This window comes from Aureobasidium melanogenum (genome assembly GCF_000721775.1).
Source record: "Aureobasidium melanogenum CBS 110374 unplaced genomic scaffold scaffold_26, whole genome shotgun sequence".
NCBI lineage: Eukaryota > Fungi > Ascomycota > Dothideomycetes > Dothideales > Saccotheciaceae > Aureobasidium > Aureobasidium melanogenum.
The window spans coordinates 229984-248202 of NW_024470078.1; the positions used below are offsets into that span (position 1 = coordinate 229984).

The 18219-nt window shown below is 49.6% G+C and overlaps 8 protein-coding genes across 8 annotated transcripts; 2 read left to right on the plus strand and 6 right to left on the minus strand.

Moving 5' to 3' along the window:
* Window positions 1-684: 684 nt before the first annotated feature.
* M437DRAFT_10500 (uncharacterized protein) lies at window positions 685-1410 on the minus strand (the record flags this gene model as incomplete). The annotated part of the gene is made up of 1 exon (XM_041018570.1): window positions 685-1410. A coding segment is annotated over one exon (726 nt), but the record flags the coding sequence as incomplete, so codon positions are not given.
* A 398-nt stretch (window positions 1411-1808) lies between these two features.
* Window positions 1809-4940, minus strand: M437DRAFT_78376 (inosine monophosphate dehydrogenase; the record flags this gene model as incomplete). The annotated part of the gene is made up of 3 exons (XM_041026980.1): window positions 1809-1850; window positions 2107-3158; window positions 3326-4940. 3 exons carry the CDS (start codon window positions 4938-4940, stop codon window positions 1809-1811), a joined length of 2709 nt encoding a protein of 902 aa, XP_040876263.1.
* Window positions 4941-5629: 689 nt separating this feature from the next.
* Window positions 5630-8031, plus strand: M437DRAFT_57313 (uncharacterized protein; the record flags this gene model as incomplete). Its single annotated transcript, XM_041023205.1, has 3 exons — window positions 5630-6192; window positions 6242-6411; window positions 6473-8031. 3 exons carry the CDS (start codon window positions 5630-5632, stop codon window positions 8029-8031), a joined length of 2292 nt encoding a protein of 763 aa, XP_040876264.1.
* A 182-nt stretch (window positions 8032-8213) lies between these two features.
* On the minus strand, window positions 8214-8771 carry M437DRAFT_57415 (uncharacterized protein; the record flags this gene model as incomplete). The annotated part of the gene is made up of 2 exons (XM_041023224.1): window positions 8214-8632; window positions 8699-8771. 2 exons carry the CDS (start codon window positions 8769-8771, stop codon window positions 8214-8216), a joined length of 492 nt encoding a protein of 163 aa, XP_040876265.1.
* A 389-nt stretch (window positions 8772-9160) lies between these two features.
* On the minus strand, window positions 9161-11240 carry M437DRAFT_57634 (uncharacterized protein; the record flags this gene model as incomplete). Its single annotated transcript, XM_041023254.1, has 5 exons — window positions 9161-9485; window positions 9813-10285; window positions 10338-10551; window positions 10605-10921; window positions 10980-11240. The coding sequence occupies 5 exons, from the start codon at window positions 11238-11240 to the stop codon at window positions 9161-9163; spliced, it is 1590 nt and encodes a 529-aa protein (XP_040876266.1).
* A 1838-nt stretch (window positions 11241-13078) lies between these two features.
* Window positions 13079-15213, plus strand: M437DRAFT_87856 (oxidase cueO precursor; the record flags this gene model as incomplete). The annotated part of the gene is made up of 5 exons (XM_041028721.1): window positions 13079-13200; window positions 13261-13463; window positions 13519-14405; window positions 14465-14610; window positions 14673-15213. The coding sequence occupies 5 exons, from the start codon at window positions 13079-13081 to the stop codon at window positions 15211-15213; spliced, it is 1899 nt and encodes a 632-aa protein (XP_040876267.1).
* A 601-nt stretch (window positions 15214-15814) lies between these two features.
* M437DRAFT_69275 (catabolic 3-dehydroquinase 2) lies at window positions 15815-16282 on the minus strand (the record flags this gene model as incomplete). The annotated part of the gene is made up of 1 exon (XM_041025253.1): window positions 15815-16282. One exon carries the CDS (start codon window positions 16280-16282, stop codon window positions 15815-15817), a length of 468 nt encoding a protein of 155 aa, XP_040876268.1.
* A 783-nt stretch (window positions 16283-17065) lies between these two features.
* On the minus strand, window positions 17066-18202 carry M437DRAFT_87858 (uncharacterized protein; the record flags this gene model as incomplete). Its single annotated transcript, XM_041028722.1, has 1 exon — window positions 17066-18202. The coding sequence occupies one exon, from the start codon at window positions 18200-18202 to the stop codon at window positions 17066-17068; it is 1137 nt and encodes a 378-aa protein (XP_040876269.1).
* Between the last annotated feature and the right edge of the window lie 17 nt (window positions 18203-18219).

Here is an 18219-nt window from a genome sequence, read left to right on the forward strand (position 1 = left end):
GTATGCGAGCTTGCTGTGAAAGCTCGAACTTATCCGATGTACTCAGAACATTCACATTTGAAATGGCAGAGACAGACTGGTATTGAAGCATGGAAACTGGCGTCGGGCTTGTATCACACTGCTTTGGAGCGGTAAAAACCTCTGATAGACGCGCTGATCCATGCGTCAGCAAGGATCAAGACTGCTATCTTGCAGGTATGCCGTCTGGCTAGATATATTGCCACCTGGTCCGCGGCAAGCTGTGTTGATAGCCCGTCGAGAGCCATAACTCTATCGCGAGAAAAAGGCATTTCAGTCAAGTCGTCCAGGATACAAATCTTCAGTCGACGAGCGTCTTGACGTAACAACAGCAGGTGGGTGAGAAATGTGCTCAGCGATCAGACTCGGCTTCGGCAACGGTTCGGTCTGCGAAAACGTTACAGTGTCCTCGAAATCGCGATGCCTCTTCTGTACTTCTGCATGTGTTGACGCGAAAGGATTGCCGGTCGCCCAAATACTGCCCCATGTACTGTTGCGCTTCCCGGTGCTGTATGTGGTGTTCGAAGGCAGTGTCGTCAACGTAGGTGGTGAAGCAGATAGGCCGGTCAGCCATGCGCCGTGACCTTGATATGTCATCGCGTTCTTGCCAGAGCTGTCGGTTTCAGTTTGTAGATCATAGACGCCTTGACGAGCAGTGGCTATCTTGACCAATTTCGACAACACACCAAATTCCAGCTTCAGCTTGATGCTGTAGCACATCCCCTTAAGTGTGACTTCGATCTGGTAGAGGCCAAGGTACTCGACAGCGAGAAGCGCAACATCCAGAACAATGATTGCGATGTTGATGGCACCGAGCTCCCACATGATCTTTCTGAAGCGACCGTCATCAATCACCTTTAGGACGCGACGGACCTCGACAAGGTAGATGAATGAGATGATTAGTTCTTGGAGCGAGAAAACCGTCATCTGAATCTTTTCCATCACGGAGTACCCAAAAGTGAACAAGTAGTATTTGCTAGAGTTGGATCCAAGCGACAGGACGTTCGTTGGGACGGTAAGGACGATGGCGTTGATGATGATCATATAGAGTATACCTCTGAGAAGTTTCCGGTTCTGTGTGATGCAATGTAGCCGAGAATACAAGACCAGACTCGATCCTGGCACCATGACAACCCAACCGATACTCGACAGTATTATCATGCCCATGGCGTCTGCCTCTCCCACCTGTTTCAACCATGCACCGACCTGGTATGGGATGATGGAGATGGCGGTGATGAGCAGCGACCAGAAATAGAGCCCGGAGTAGCGCTTGAAGACGACCAGGACCAGTATGATAATCTCGGCGGCATTGTACCAAGCGATGGCTGTGAATGCAATCATCGCTCGAATGATGATGGCATTTTCGCCTTTGTAGCCGCCAGTAATGCCATTCTTCGCGTCGGTGATTCCGTCAGGCATGTCGATCTGGAATTTCCAGCCTGAGATTTTCCGGATAGATGAGTGATGTTCGTGAGATAGTCTTTGAAGTATCTAGGGCATGATCACGCTGGTAGACAGCCCAGAGACGGCGTCTTTCCAGGAACAGAGATGAATGTGGTGAGTAAAGAGACGGAAGAAAGGACATTGTACTCGTATCCATGACTGAGAGTGACAACAGCCTTGGATCCTTCGCATGCAACGACTTCGGAGGTGCAGGCCAGATCGGCGCGTGAGCATGTCTAACAAGGTTGACGGCCTGACGGAGCGCCATGCACGTCACCTTTGCGGGGCTCCACCGTACAAAACGCCTGCCTCCAGCCCGCCGTTGTGTTGCAGGGCTGACATCTCGGTTATAAGGCATTCGTCTCTTCTCCCGAGGTGAGTGATATAGCCTATTTCCGAGCTGTATAGATGCACAATTGTGAGACATGTCAATTGAGATTGACAGAGATCTTCCATATTATGGTCCGCGGGCTCTCACGTAACCTGCAGAAGCATGAACGCGTAATCTACATTCGGGCATCGATAGACTCTTGCATACAGACTCAGACCGTCAAACGCCGAAGGGCATGAAGTATCAGACAGCTTGTAGACCAAGATTCGAGTACGCTGATGGCATGATCAAAGCCTGGAGCCCATGATACCTACAGAGCGTTGCAGTATTTGCAGAGCGCCAAAAGACGTCTCCTCCACAATATCGGCGGCAGATTTGGCTTCTTTGATCAACCCGACGCCAGTACCCGCGTATGTCACCATTCTCCCGTCATTACCAAAAGCTTCATCGCCACGCTTCAACTCCTCTTTGTAAAAGCGTACATTGTCTGCATCGGATAAGCCTGCTTGTTCGTCCAAATGTCCTTTGTTGATAATAGCTCTCCCATCGTAGTGTTCCGGCCATCCAACGGTTTCTTTAAGACGATCGCAAAGAGTTGACCGCTTGGTCGTGGTACCTCCATCTTTGACACGGATAATTTCGTTCTGCCAACCTTTTGCGATACCAGCTTCTTTTGCAGCGAGGAATCTCGTTCCCATGACTACGCCGTCGGCACCTAGAGTGAGTGCAGCAGCGACGCCTCGAGACTCAACGATTCCGCCAGCAGCTAGTACTGGCACATCAGGATATCCAGCAGTTTTGAGTGCATCTTTAGTCTCTGGTAGTAGTGATATGATACTGGCGGACTGGCGAAGACCGTGACCACCTGCATCTGTTCCCTGCACGACGATGACATCGGGACGAGCTAGCCTCATGACTTCCAGTGCCTCAGATACCGTTCCGACTTGAATCCAGACTTGTGTACGTCCTTCGCTGACGTTTCGAATATCCTGAGCCCATGGTCCAAAGTCTGCTAGCTGTTTTGGGGCAAACAGCCAAATAGCAGCAACACAGTATCTTCGAAAAATGGGCGACATGGCATCCAGACTACAGCCCCAGTTCTGGAAGCCAACACCAATGGGCAAAACATCGTTCTGAGTATGTGATTTGGACGGAATCAAGGCGGAGATCTTTGACAACAGCTCATCAAGCTCAGCAGGCTTGGTACCGCCTGCTAGAAACCCGATACCACCAGCTTTACTGACTGAAGCTGCGAGGGCGGGAGTGGCAGCGCCCAGCATTGGCGCTGATATGATGAGCGGAAGCTTGATCCATGGGTATGTCTTCTTCAGCAACGCAGCCATCTCGAAAGGGTGATCGAATGAGGCTGGGAAGTATGATGGTCTAATTTCTGCTGGTGAGATCAGAGCTCAAAAGCAGTGCCCAACTTCTTACAAGTTGTAGCAAGGTAGTTGGCAACGGTCCGCAACACCCGCCCCTCCCGATTGGTTACACAGTCCTACAGTGTCCAGTCACCAGGCATACTCCACTCACTACTGCCATTCAAGAAACGATCGATATCGAAGGACTGGAGATCTGACATCTCGGGCAAAGTTTCAAGCCAAGTATTGCCCCATTCATTTATGGTCTGCGGCTGTGACGATATCTGCTGGTCCAGCAAAACCGAAGGTGAATATGTCGATACAATCTCTGAGAGTGTCTTGAGATCAGCTTCTTTGCGCTTCCTATGCAAGTGTATGAGTAAACAAGCTGTACTCAACGCTTCCTTTGCTGCGTCGGTTGGATAGACGAGCTGGATGTTGTTCAGAGTCTTGACACCATCGTTTAGTTGTGCGATTGCAGCTGGTGTATCCAATGCGAGCAGGATGCAGATGATTTGGAATGGAACATTCACCACATGGTGCCACGGTGCGCAATCATCCAACAGATCTTGAGCAGCTTGGATGCCCCTGGCAGTGACTGTCAATACCTGATTCAGTAGGTTGCCTTGAAAGTGGAAGTTGAGGGTTCTTAAGCGACGACATAGCAACAAGGTGAGGTTGCATTGAGCAAGGATCGATGGCGGCGCAGAATGATGCCGCTCAACGATGGTCGCAAGAGAGTTCCTGAGATCCACCACATCTACGTTTTTGTCAGGATTCAAATTCTCCGAATGAGGTAGGAGTTCGAGAAGTTCCGTGGTATAACCACCTTCTCTAGGGGCCGGTAAATCAAAATCCAGCGTCTGCAGATGAACTCTCGAACGTCCGATATCGAATGACATCCAAATATTGAGATGTTGGGCAACACCAAGGATCCGCTTTCTGATCTCGGGAGTCAGCGGCTGGCCTGACTCATCGGCACTCCAATTGAGGACGTGGGTTGAGTGTATGCCAGCTGCTTCAAGGGTATGCATCAACATGCAGCTAGCCATCCACGCGGCATGCGCTGGGGCAGTCATTCGCATGTAAGCTACTCGCAGTACCCATGCAGTAACAATATCCAGGGATGGATGCACTGAAATTGACGCCTCGAGGATACGTTTAGCAGTCTCGACAAGGTCTAGTTCTGCGTCTACCACGTTTCTACGAGAGAAAAGAAGTCCTAAAGCCGCAATCCCACACATGACGGCTTCAAATGAGCTTGTCTCTGTGCTGTCATTCATCCAGTATATTCGCATACGACGCTCGAGCGAGCGACGATCCACAAAACCATAGCAAGGATCGACTTTCGAGAAATAGATGTTGACAAGCTCTTCGAGTTCCGGCCATGAGACGATTTGAGTCAAAGAACGAGAGACTGGGATATGTGTTGACTTGCGTGAGCCAAGGAAAACATTCCATGCAAACAGCCTTAGACGAGGCGCATTTGCAGGATCAATACCCAGAGCCATTTTCCTGACAAAGGCGGAGCCTGAGTTGGCTTCCAGCGACTGTATCCGAGTCTGAGCATCCTGGTCCGTGGGCGTTGGAGGGGTGTGTTCAGCTGCCGTATCGGATATTGCGGCGGACTTTCTCTTTCGAGAGGATTGCGGATAATGGCAATCATAAGCATATCTGACACAGGTGCTGCATGGAAAAGCTCCATCGCACTTCCTTTTGCGTTCTCGGCATGGCTCACAAGCTACGCGTGAGCGCAATCTGTTGTGTTGTGGTGTTGACGACGACATGGAGGGTTCGTCGACTGGCGAATTGCAGAAAACACCAGCTTACACACCCCGAAGAGCAAAGAGAATCGAGCTGAGTCACCTACCTACTCATACTCTTCCGCTGTCTCCGTCGTTGTTGCTTGAATTCTGCTGGACAATAGTCATACAAACTACCCCGCTGCTTCCGCAATAGCCGTATTTACCGAGGTTCAAGCGGGATAGCTCTTCCCTCAAGACCATCTCTGCCTGTTTGTGTTGTTAGGTGTCTGTGGCCACTGCTGTATTGCCATACTTTTTGTGTACATATGAGATACTCAGCGAAGACTTTCTCACGTCTAGTTGCGGGTCATCTGTCGTGGCGGGTCAGTCAAGTGGCTTGGCTGCAGCCGCAGATCCATATCGTTTCATCCATGCGAACGCCATGCCCAGAAACTTGCTCAATGTCTCTCGAAACGTGCATCGTTCCCACAAACACGCTTTACATAATCCATGTGGCTGTATCAACCGGCATCTAGATATCTCGATATGGCGATGGCGACAATGGTTTATATCAATAAATTGCTCAAATCTTCTCTCAGCATGCAGTCCATCCATGTCCGGTATAGGAAGCCAAGATTATATGCCGGAGTTGGTTCTGGCTGGCCAGTGCTATACAAAAGCCATGGTCCCTAACGTCGAATGTTCATCTGTTGGTAAGCCGACTCGGCATCATGAAGACTCTTGTCGCCTTTGGTTTCGGTCCACCGATCTTTCTCGCTCGTCTTGTTTCAGCCGAGACACAGTATGGAGTTCTTGGATTCGGCATCCCAATGTATCAGCCCTTGTGCTGTTACTCTTGTCATGATGCACTGTCTGCTCTTTACTTGAATTGCACAATCTTCTCGGACGACATGGACATGAGTCATAGCGGCATGGACATGAAGTTGATCAAACGTATGGATATGGGAAGCGAATCCATGGCAACAACAAGTGATGCCTGCTATGCCAGCGATCGGACCTGGCTGGAGACCTTCTCCTACTGCATTCACGAAAAATGTGCACAGGACAGCGCTAACGAGAGTGAACAGGGCCAATGCTTCTCCAAGTTGGCCGCCAATGGACTACACGTTCCTACATTACAGGCTTCTCTACCATCGACCACACCCGTCGTCGAACTGGAAGCAGATTCCACCTGGCTAAACTCGACAAGCCTTGTCAATGAAAATGCCTACCTCTCCAATTATGTCACAATGAAGGAGTTTGTATTGTCCGAACACAGACACACTCGTTACGCGTAAGTACACACATGCATCCGCACTCGCATGGTGTTGACCGTCAAGCAGACTTATCAGCATGCTCTTCGTCGTAGGCATCTGTATCATTTCAGGAATCTGGAAGATGCACATAACACCCAACTTCGGGCACGGCAGCTTGTCACTAAAGGTCGGCCAGTATTTGCTGGTCCCTGCTACGTTCAACGGCCGACACTTATCGCCGTTGCCTTACCGACTTGGTAAGTTCAGTGGGCAAGGGCCTGCAGCATGATGAATCGCTGACCACCTCGTCTTCTTCAGGTTATCTGCCCAAGCGCGGCCTCACAATTTTTATTGCCTCATACGTTGTTCTCAACATCATCTTCTCAGCCGTTTCATTCCACCATGTCACGCCAAATGCCTGGTATGTTGACCGTCGCCACGAAATTGCTGCCTACGTCTCGAATCGTACCGGCATTCTCAGCTTTGCGAATCTCGCTCTCGCAATCCTTTTCTCTGGTCGTAACAATCTACTCATACTCATCACTGGTTGGAGCCAGAGCACAATGCTAGCTATCCACCGTTGGGCGTCTCGAGTTGCGACTGTTCAAGCTGTCGTACATTCGATCATCTATACTATTACCTACTTCTGGACTGGTGGAGCAGCTGCATATCGAATAGAAGCAGCTATGCCGTACTACTGGTGGGGTATCATCGCTACCGTTGTGCTGTGTCTCGCTGTATGCTTTGCGATTCTTCCCATAAGGATCCGATCCTACGAATTCTTCCTGATCACACATATAGCGTTTGCTATACTTGCGCTGATGGGCTGTTGGTATCATATCGATCTGCGCTTTGGCAACAAATGGGGCTACAAGGTCTGGTTGTACATCGCATTTGCTTTTTGGGCCTTTGACCGACTAATGCGTTTCTTCCGCCTCGTGTACTTCAACTATTCTGGCAGTCCCATTGCAGTGGTCAAACAAATTCCGCATACCGATATACTACAAATGACGATACACCCGAAGAAGGCATGGAGAGTGCGACCTGGTCAACACTCTTTCTTATACATACCACTTCTTGGCAAACCTTGGGAAAATCATCCATTCACCATCGCATCCTGGAGTTGCCCAGAACCCACTCGTAACACGCCGGTCGTGTCAAATGCATCTATTGTGAAGGAAGCGGAACTGCACAATGTGGAAATTGACGACTCTTCTGATTCACAGCACACCCACGACTCGAATTGTTCTGATCAAGTAGTATGTCTGATGCGAGCCAGAAAAGGGATGACCGCCTCACTACTTCAGAAGCTGCGTAGATCGGAGGCAAGCGCTTTGCCCATATCCATCCTTACCGAAGGACTCTACGGCGGACATCGTGCTACATTGCTACCATTGGAGACTGCAAACACTATCTTGTGTGTGGCTGGAGGCATTGGCATCACAAGCTGCATGAGCTTCTTGCAGCAATACGTTGATGAGTCTCGATCTACTAATTCTGCTTCAAAGCCTCTGATGAGCCATGCAACAAGATTTGTGCTCGCTTGGTCGGCAAAAGAAGAAGCCCTCCTACAGCATGTGTCCACCTTTCTTTTGCCTGAGCCCGCGGCTCAGTCACAAAACAAGCATCTCGAGTACCAGTTCTGGTGTACTGGCGAGCAGAGCAGTCAAGACAAGGGACTTGAGCAAAGTATCAACTTGCGAAATGGCAGAATGAATGTCGGAGAGGTTGTTAGATCTGTAGCGGAGAGGGGAAAAAGAGTCGTGGTAGTGGTTTGCGCGCCCGGTGCCATGTCAGATGAAGTCCGAGAAGCTGTGGTTGGATGTCTGAGAGATGGTATGCGGGTCGACTTGATCGAAGAGGCTTTTGCGTGGTAGGTTGCTCTGAGACTCTTGCCAAACGATCAGCCAACTGGCGGTTTGTCGCCATCTCACTCTATCCAGCACAAGAACATTTTGCAATTTGACTCAAGGAAAGCGGTTCTCAAGATCTTGCTGGATCATTGTCATTTGATATCCCTAGCCTCTTGGCCAATCAGAGCTCTACATGATGCAAGCCTCTACCAGCCATCACGTCTTCCCTGCTGCTCACCCTGATCATACGAATTCTGCATACCCTGATTGAAGCGATCCACATCCTGCTCAGCATCATCATACCTATTCTTGACTCCCTGGCCAAAACGATCCACATCCTGCTCGGCATCATTGTACTTGTTTTGCACATCCTGCTCAGCACGTCTACCCTCATTCTCCGCACCTCCAATCTTCTCGCCAATCCAGTTTGCTGCTCCACGCAGACCGGCTCCGATATCTGAGGGGATGTTCTCGACGCTGGAGACGGTGTTGTTGAAGCCTTGTTCGGCGTAGCGAGCAAGGTTTTCGGGGGCGTTTTCGACGGCTTGTTCGTCGCGGCGGAAGGAGTCGCCGATGCGGGATTCTTCGCGGTCCCAAGCTTGATCGGCGCGATCGTAAGTGCCCTCTGTGGTTAGTTAGTGGTGGTCTTGAAATGGGGGTGAAGGCAAGAGGAAAAGAGGGGGCGACGAACCTGCTCTGCCTACAGTCTCGCCAGCGAAACGGGCAGCGTTCTCGTCGTAGTCACGGTTGTTGTAGTCAGACATGTTGAGTATGTTCTTCAAAGGAGGTTTTTGGTTCTTGTAATTCAATTCAATGTTGCAAGGAGAGGAAGTGGATTGTGGAATCGAGCTAGCCGACAGCTGTCCTCCCTTTTGTACTCATGATCATCAGCGTCAAAGCAGGTTGGTCAGTGTATCGCATGACGTGACCAAATACCAAGAGGTCGGTGAGCTTGACGCTGGCAAGCTTCCTGTCACTATTTTGGGGAGTTTATGGCGGGGTCCATCAACAACCTGAAACACTGGGCTGGAAGTCTGGACCCTGCAGGATCCGTGGCTGTGCTCGCTTATGTGAATTATTGTGCAGATTGACTTGCATAAGCATAACTGTACAAGGTATATCGAAATATGCCAGCACAATCCCGTAGACTCCATTACGCTGTTACTTGTGTTGTGCTCTTGCTACCACCTCCATCACTCGCGACAGTAATACCATTTGCTGGCTTCTTAGTCTTGGTCAGACTAATACTGTACTTGCCATTCCCAAGATATGTCATTGTAGTAGCTGTCCCAGTCGCCGCGTTCGTCAGATACAACTTCAGATTCGCATTATAGCCGACAATGTTTGTGCTGGCAGTGACTGTGACCTGCCCGCCTCCCGAAGAGTTGTATGTGTAGCTGTCGATCGTTACGATATCCTTGACAGCAGGATCGCTGACAATGGTGACGTTGGCGTTTCCACTTGTGCCTGCTGCAGCACTGCTCGCTTTGATGTTGAAGATGTAAGTGGCTTTCGCAGTGCCGGATGGAGCAGTGAGAGATGGACTTGCAGCAGTGTTGCTGGATAGCGTGACACTGGGTCCACTAACTTGAGTCCAGCTGTATGTGAGATCGTTGGTACCAAATTCGGCCTGGTTGGTGACGTTGAAGCCAAGCTTGACTACAACACCAGGACGACTTGTCTGGGTGCCTCCGACAGCCACCGTGGGTGTGCTTGCTGCAGCCGAGCTAGAGCTACTTGGAGTCGATGTAGCGGAAGCAGAAGAATCACTCGATCCTGATGCAGTACTGGAAGCAGCAGCAGACGAAGCAGATCCGGCAGTCGAAGAAGTAGAAGCAGGAGGAGAGTATGGAGCACAGCTTTTTGTAGCAGGAGCACTGGCACCCGGCCAAGGATTGAGTTGACCCCAAAGATTGCCTTGATTGTCGTATCCCAGACCCTGTGCAAGAAAGGGAAAGTTGCTGAAATCATTCACAGGAGGAACAATGCCGGGAACATTTGCTTCTGGGAAGAGGAACTCCAGAACGGGTTGGACATAACGGCCGGCGTTGATCTTGTTGTTTGTAAGCTTCTCGCCTGTAGACAGGCGGAGGACGTATTCGCGAGTGTATTTCGATGTTGTGGTAGTAGCGGCCCTCCATTCCCACTTGTTGCGAACATCGCCTCTCTTGTACGAAGCAGCGCCAACGCTTCGCTCTGTCTCTTCACCAGTGCAAGGATCGACATCGATAGCGTAGACTGTGATGGCGGCGTTTGGGTCGGACGTATATCCGATAAACTACTCAATGTCAGTACGAGGTATACCCATCAGCACCAACTCTAGAACTTACCCTCGAATCACCAAACTCTGACGTGGTAGTGCCATCGAAAATGCCAACAATAGCATCCTCAACACGGATATATGTAGGCGCCCCTGAAGTGGTGATCTGTACATTTGGAGCAACAATCGTGTAGCAGACAATAGTGCCGCCAACATTTATGCCAGAGTATTCGAGGTAGTCACCAACTTGGAAGGGAGCCATTTTCAGTGGATCGGGTGCTTGGCTTTGATATCGTTAGCATATTGATTTCATTGACAGGACTTAACATTGGCTTACAATGTGCTTTGTCCTGCTGGGCGGTTGCTCGATGGACACAGAGGATCAGACGAGGACCTTGGTATACACATGGGGAAGCCGCTGAATGCTGTGATGGAAGGATTCTCATCGTCTGCAGTGTAGAGAGGAGATTTGGTGTAGCCCACGGAGTACACGCCATTCGGATCGTTGATCCTGATGGTCGGGCCACCTTTGATTTTCATGGTGCCAGCAGAAGAGTCGATACTCTCGACCGTACCAGAGCTGAACTGCAAAAGGTATTCCCCGATCTGTACAAGACCTGCAATTGCTTTGCCATTGACTACGTTTCCAGTCACCTTGAGCCACACTGTCAGCATCCTCGTTGCGAGTTTCGAAGAGAAAAGATGAGCTTACGGATACTTCATGGCCAACAAAGGATCCTGCACTCGCAAAATCACCGAAGGGCGCAAACGCAGCCGGGAATTGTATTTGGAGGTTTTGCGGGATCGTAATAGAATAGCCATTGACAGAAATGGTACCGCCAGAGTTGTAAGTGCCATCGCTAGCAGTAGCACTATCGAGTCTGCCATCGAGGACAAACGGTTCGATTGTTTGAGCTGCTGCGCGAGAGCTCAACAATGCAACAGAGAGAAATTTGAGAGCAGTAGAAAGCATATTGCAAATGGGTGTGAGTTGGAGCAATGGATCAGATAGACTCAGTACAGCACTGTCACTTTATAGCCACATCGTTGTTACCAGTCACAGTATGTGAAAGCCTATGGCCAATAATGGTACATCAGAGAGGAACTGACAAGACATTCTCGAACGGACCATAGCTGTATGCAGTCAAGGTGCTCATTCGAGTATCGCACCCAAATCAGGTCGCGACAACTCCGCAGCAGTGACAAGGATGTCTCGGAGATGAACATTTGAGCAAGACAAGACGGGTACGAGAAGTGTGCCTACCTTGTTCACCAGCTGACAGGCCATCCATCAAGTGTAAGTATAGAATGACTGAGTCTGCTGGCATAAGTTCTGCTGTAAGCGAGGAAGACAGGTTGAAGCCCCAGGTCTAACTTCGTGGCGTATTGCTCGTGGTAGTAACATCGAAGCTGAAATAGTGAATGTAGGCGATTCCGAAGCCTCGTTCGCCACTACGTCGTGGGTTTCCTGAAGTCAAGCGATCGAGTTTTTATCGATACGGAACATCTATTCACGGTAGGGCAGTTGGCGCACGGCTCGGGCCTGTCGTCTGAGTGGTGGCCTAGGTTCGAGACCGTATGCCGAGTACACATGGCATCTGATAACAAGCATCACCGTTCAGCTGCCGAGTCTCCAAGCTTGGCGCCCAGATAGTGACATGTTTACATTGATGAACGGAGTAAATGAGCGAATGGAACACGGAACAAATTCGCAAGGTTTGGAGAGACTTGCATGCGGATGTGATTTGTGGTTGAAGGATCCGGCGGTGGTCAGCGCCAAGCCTACAGATCTCGAGTTCTTGGCTGCTTTCGCGTTCAAACCTCGTTGCTCTGCTCCCACTGACCACCACAACAGCATTGATGATTGTAAACGGCATTCTATCAGCTGTTTCTAGGTGCTCACTGAGATTGGCAAATAGACTCGCTTCAGTGTTGAGATGGTCGTGCTGTCGACGGTCGTCAGTGGAATCTGACTCTTGGCGAGTACAGCCACATCGGAACAAATTAAAGCATCTCATGTACTCGCACCTCTACCTTGCCGCCTTCAGCGCTGAAGCTACCAGAGCAGAGTTGGCCAGTCTTCCAAATCCAGCTATTGCTGTGGTACATAGACCGCATATGGCGTGTTCGCTCGACCACCCGCTTCCAAGATAGGACAATTACAGACAGTACAGTACCTTTGCGTATTCTTGATGATGCAGTTCAAACCACAAACCTGGCCCTTGCTACTCGTCAGCCCACTCGAATCCAATCAGTTGTTTGTCGAGTTGTGTAAGCTGTCGGAATATGCTTCGATAGTCTTCTGTCTCTCGGACACAGTCTTGGCCATCTGGAGCCTCCCAGCTATCCCGCACCTCGTGGTCGAGAGTCTCGTTACATTCACCTTGGCCTTGAGTTCAGCTGTGAAACAGACCTGCTTACCTCGCGCATGTAACTATTCTGGGACTGGATTGCGGACTGGCTCTTGCACCTTCGATGGAATACTCAACTCCAGGGCCTTTACCTTGTCAAACGAAGCGCCAGGCAGCTGTCTCGCCATGTACAGTGTCTGCTTTGAAGTTCTAGTCTTCAGCTGCTGACAAGGAGCAAGGATTCTGGCGGCGACTCCGAATGTTTCTCTACTCTGTATAGCTCATTCTGGAAACCATCGTGGTAATAGCATAGGCCATACCCAAGCAATGTCTGCTTCTCTAAGTGAGTCACGTCTAAGTATGTTCAGGTATTTATACAGCCTGCCCGCACACAAACTAGTCAATAAAAACACCATCATCTCTCGTCTCCACTCCTGACAAACATCAAATTTCTTCTATCATGCATCCTCTTCTGCTTCTTGCTCTGTTCCCATTGGCTGAAGCCAAAGGATGGCTCAGTCCAGTCTACAAAAACTTTTTCGAATTTCCCCTACCTGTTCCGCCTATCGCTCAGCCTTACAAGTAAGCAGTCGAAGATCTGACTTCACTCCCGTATACGCTTGCCCTTCTAACACATAATAGGTCATATGACAACATTGATTACTATGAAATCGAAATCAAGCCTGTTGATTTAGAGATTTATCCTGGCAAGAAAGCACGACACGTTGGTTACAACGGTACCGTTCCTGGACCGACTTTCAAGATGAAGCAAGGACGTGAAGCTGTTGTCCGCTTCATCAATCATGCCGACCGTGCAAACTCGGTCCACCTGCATGGATCATATAGTAAGCAGTCTATTCCTTTTGACATGACAAGAGATATCCTGACTCGACTTCTCAGGTCGCGCTCCCTTTGATGGATGGGCAGAAGACACAACCGAGCCCGGACAATACAAAGACTACTACTACCCCAACGCCCAAGCTGCAAGAACACTCTGGTATCACGACCATGCTGTTGGACACACTGCCGAAAACGCTTACTATGGGCAAGCTGGATTTTATATCCTGGAAGATGACCAGAAGAACTCTTTTGGCTTGCCTTCTGGCAACTACGATATTCCCCTTGCTCTTGCAGCAAAACGATACAACGCTGATGGTTCACTCTGGGACCCCGAGGCTAATGGAGAGACCACAAGTGTCTTCGGTGACGTTGTTCAGGTCAACGGACAACCTTGGCCTTACCTTGCCGTCGAGCCACGCAAATATCTGTTCCGCTTCCTCGACACCTCCGTTAGTCGTTCGTTCCAACTTTACGCCGAAGCAGACAAGAAGGTTGGCACTCGCATTCCATTCTCGGTTATTGGTTCAGATGCAGGTCTCCTCGCTAGTCCTGTCAGCACCACCCAACTCGACATCTCAATGGCCGAGAGATGGGAAGTGGTCTTTGACTTCTCCTCCTATGCTGGTCAGAACATCACACTCAAGAACACAGGCAATGTCGCTGCTGATGACGACTTTGATGGCACTGATCGAGTTATGCGCTTTATGGTCGGCAATTCAGTGAGCGATAACTCTAACAACGGTCCTTTACCGGCAACTCTTCGAAGTGTACCACTCCCGCCTGCTAAGACGGGCGTCGACCGTTCATATGAATTCGAGCGCAGTGGTGGAGAATGGCGTGTGAATGGAATCACCTGGGCGGATGTTCAAGATCGCGTCATTGCTAAGCCTGAGAGAGGTGCTGTCGAGCGATGGGAGCTCATAAACAGTGCAGGAGGCTGGAGTCATGTTCGTCACATCTTTGAAACTCTTGCTGAGACTTTGCTAACTCAGATCTTTATCTTTAGCCAATTCACATCCACCTCATCGACTTTCAAGTCGTTAGCCGCACTGGTGGCACTCGTGGTGTTCTTCCATACGAACAGACTGCACTCAAAGATGTCGTATGGCTGAACAAAAACGAGAAAGTCCAAGTACTTGCCCGCTATGGCCCGTAAGTACACACTCGGCGCATCTAGAGCATTTGAGAGAAATGATTGTAACATTCCTTCCTAGATGGGATGGTCTCTACATGTTCCACTGCCACAACCTAATCCACGAAGACCACGACATGATGGCCGCCTTAAACGTCACAGCACTAACCGATCTCGGCTACGATGAAAAGACCACCTTCATCGACCCTATGGATCCCAAATACCGCGCTAAGAGTTTCAAACCCGAAGACTTTACCAACCGCGATGGTGACTTTGAAAGCGAAGCAATTTCCAAAAAGTGCAAGGATTTTCAAGACTTGGATGCTTATAAGAAGGCAGGTGAGGTTGAGCAGAAACTTGAGGACTATTGGAAGACACATAGTTCGCAGACTACGCTTGTAACCAAGGCTTCTTCAGGTGGTAGTGGTAGTTCAAGCGGAGCTTCTGCCTCTGCGACTGGCTCTGGTGGTGCTTCCTCAGGGGCTTCGGCGACTGTTACAAGCTCAGACACAAAAGCTAGCACGTCAGGCAGCACACTCATCACATCTGCGAGCTCGGCGAAAACCACTTCTACCAAGAGTGACGATAAAGGCGGAAAGAGTAAGACGACCACGAAGAAGTAGATCGTATTTGTACATATCATTCTATCTAGGCGTTAGGTTAAGCAAGAATCACAATCGCTTTCATTCACAGCCATCGCACTGAGACTCAAGCATAATTTGCAAACTATTTGATCCCCCACTGTGCTCCGACTGTAGCGAAGAGTAAGAATGTGCACTTTGAAAATTCACGATCAATGACAAAGGCACAGGCATGGCCAAAGAGAGCCGATGAGATTACGACTCTCGGGTGCACTTTCCTATTCGCTGATAGTATTGTGCATTTCTGTAGGTATACACGTCACTTTAGCAAACAGGAGTACAGTCGGCTTCGTCTTGATGTTCACTGTTCCTTGTCTACGATGTCCGCCGAAGTCAAACAATCAAGTCTCCCTGCTCAGGATCATCAACACGACAACATCAGCGGTAGACTGGATATCTTTCTTCTTCTTGGACACTCAGTACTTTTGATGATGGAAAAGTAGACATTTTGATAATGACGAGAAAGCTAGCGATGGCAAGCCATAAGTGAAACCACGGAAAAAAACTACTGCAATATGATCAGCTCCTTCCAACATGATATTCTTTACAAACTGCCACACTCACCGACCGCTGTTTAAAGCATCTACTTCCCAGCTTTGATCTTCCTCGCCACAAAGTTCACCGCAGCCTCATAGCCAAACGTCCCCAACCCAGCAATAACAGCAACAGCCTTGTCACTCAAGAAACTCTTATGTCTAAACTCCTCCCTCGTATGCACATTACTAATATGACACTCCACAAATGGAATACTGACTCCGTTCAATGCATCTCTCAAACCCACAGAAGTATGTGTCAGAGCGCCAGGGTTAATGATGATCCAATCTATGTGTCTTTGGCCATCACCTTGGGGTCCAAATCCAGCTGCTTCGTGGATGCGGTCGATGATGGCGCCTTCGTGGTTGGATTGGAAAGTTTCTAGTGAGAGGCCGTGTGATGAGGCCAGGGATTTTGCTGTGTTCTCGACGTCTGAGAGAGTTTCGTGGCCATAGATTGCAGGCTCCCGGGTACCGAGAAGGTTGAGATTAGGTCCGTTGATGATGAGGATAGACATTGTTGTGATTGCTCAATGGTACTGGCGATGTTTTGAATCTGGCTTGAGGAGGTATGGATCGCGATTGATTTTGTTTGTAAGAAATGAGAGCAGTAAATTGGAAAACAGAGATGTTAGTCTACATGCTACAGACATTACCAGAGCCTCAGAGGGGGTTAGTGGAGTTCATAGCCTGCCATGCAACTGCTCGGCAAAATGCTTTCCCGAGTCGGCTTCTGCATCGGCCAGGTACTTTGCAGCGCCGGATCACCAGCTTATACCACAGATATCGTGCATCCAGCTGGGTTGATCGAGTATTTGAGTCCCAGACGAGGCCATAGATGGATTTCTTCTAAGTCTTTTCGGCAGAGCAGCAGGTGAGAATGAAAGGGTTAAGTGCCACGAAAGAAAGATGTCTCTGGTTAAACTCCGGCAATATAAATCCAAGATATTCTCTTCTTTGCGCCGAAGCTCTTTCCTTTTCTCACAACCACACCGTCGTCCGTCAAACACCGCAACCAAATCGCTGTTGCTACGACGGACGACGGGCGAGACACACTTGGTAAGACAACCTTCCATCTCCCACCCCCCACGCTCCAATGATGATTGCAAGGGATCCAGATTGGCCTTCCAAGAGAAGAGTCAAATGCGGACACCATGTTTATTTACTCAAAGGAGTTTTCGACTCTTATACGTCAACACGAGTAGAACCGGATATGTAAAGCCACCAATGTATTCTCTGCCTACTGCCTGTCCTGTACACCAAAAAGTGTCGCTCTGAGAAGGAACCCCAACACAAGTCTCTCATATTGAATCTAGCCTTGACTTGTACAAAGCCATCACACACTGGGGTGCTGAGTTAAGGTATGCGTCGTTTTGACCGAAAACACTGATAGGAGGCGACTTATTGCCGTCGTACCGGATCCAGCCCTTGCTAGCAACACGGATAGAAGCGGTAATGTGCGCAAGATCTCCGTCACCAGAAATATGGAGCAACGCGGCAAGTTGATAACGCGCCCGATTTGGAGGTGCAGACTTTGGTTGATCGAGATGACGATAGTCTATATCTATGTCTGCAGCATAGGAAAGGCACCCATCACTGGTGTTCTCGATCCCCACAGCTAGAACCTCAGGCAGTCTGTCTGCGATGTATACCTCCTCTTGTGTATCGTTGTGATGACATTGGGGACAAGGGGCGGCGACGGTAACAGCATCTGACGATAGACGTAGCTGTACAAGATCTCGGATGATGGTCGATCGAGGGGGCGATGTGATTCGAGCGTAAGCGGCGGAGGAAATGAAGCGGTTGGGTATGTGGATCAGAGACAAGCTCTCTTGCATCGGGTCTGTGTGGGTGAGGCAAATCATGCATGTTCGGTGTTGGACCAAGGTGAACGAAGTTGAGGGTATGCCGTTAAACATTTGCCAAACCAACCGTGGATCAAGGTAACCATTAGAAGAGTACTCTCCAATGCTGTGCATATGACTCAGGATAGCTACCTGTAGTGCGTCGCGTTTGGTATTGAGAAGTTGCGTTCCAATGCCAGTCCATGATTGATCGAGAAATTGGAGCATGATGCTGGCGGGATATGGAATTGAAGAGCGACAAAATGCGACATCGATAGCATTGCGTGCAATACCAAGATACCGAGCAACGGCAAGGACAGAGTCGACAGCGCATGTGGCAATACCCTGTGTGGGACAAGATAAGATACTGTGCCGTTTCTCCACAAGCTCAGCTTCGACCTCTTCCATGGACAGGGTCCCAGGGAAAGCCTGAATGTGGCTGAGATCGTCTATGCTTCCATAAACCGTGGCGGTGAAGGTTAAGGTTTGAGCCTCGGACCGGAAAGACGGATCGGCACTGCGAGGTATGGAGAAAGACCTGCTGATCTTGCTAAGAGTGAGTAGCGGATAGCGATACATGACAGGCAGTGGCATGTCGATGGTCGGTAGCG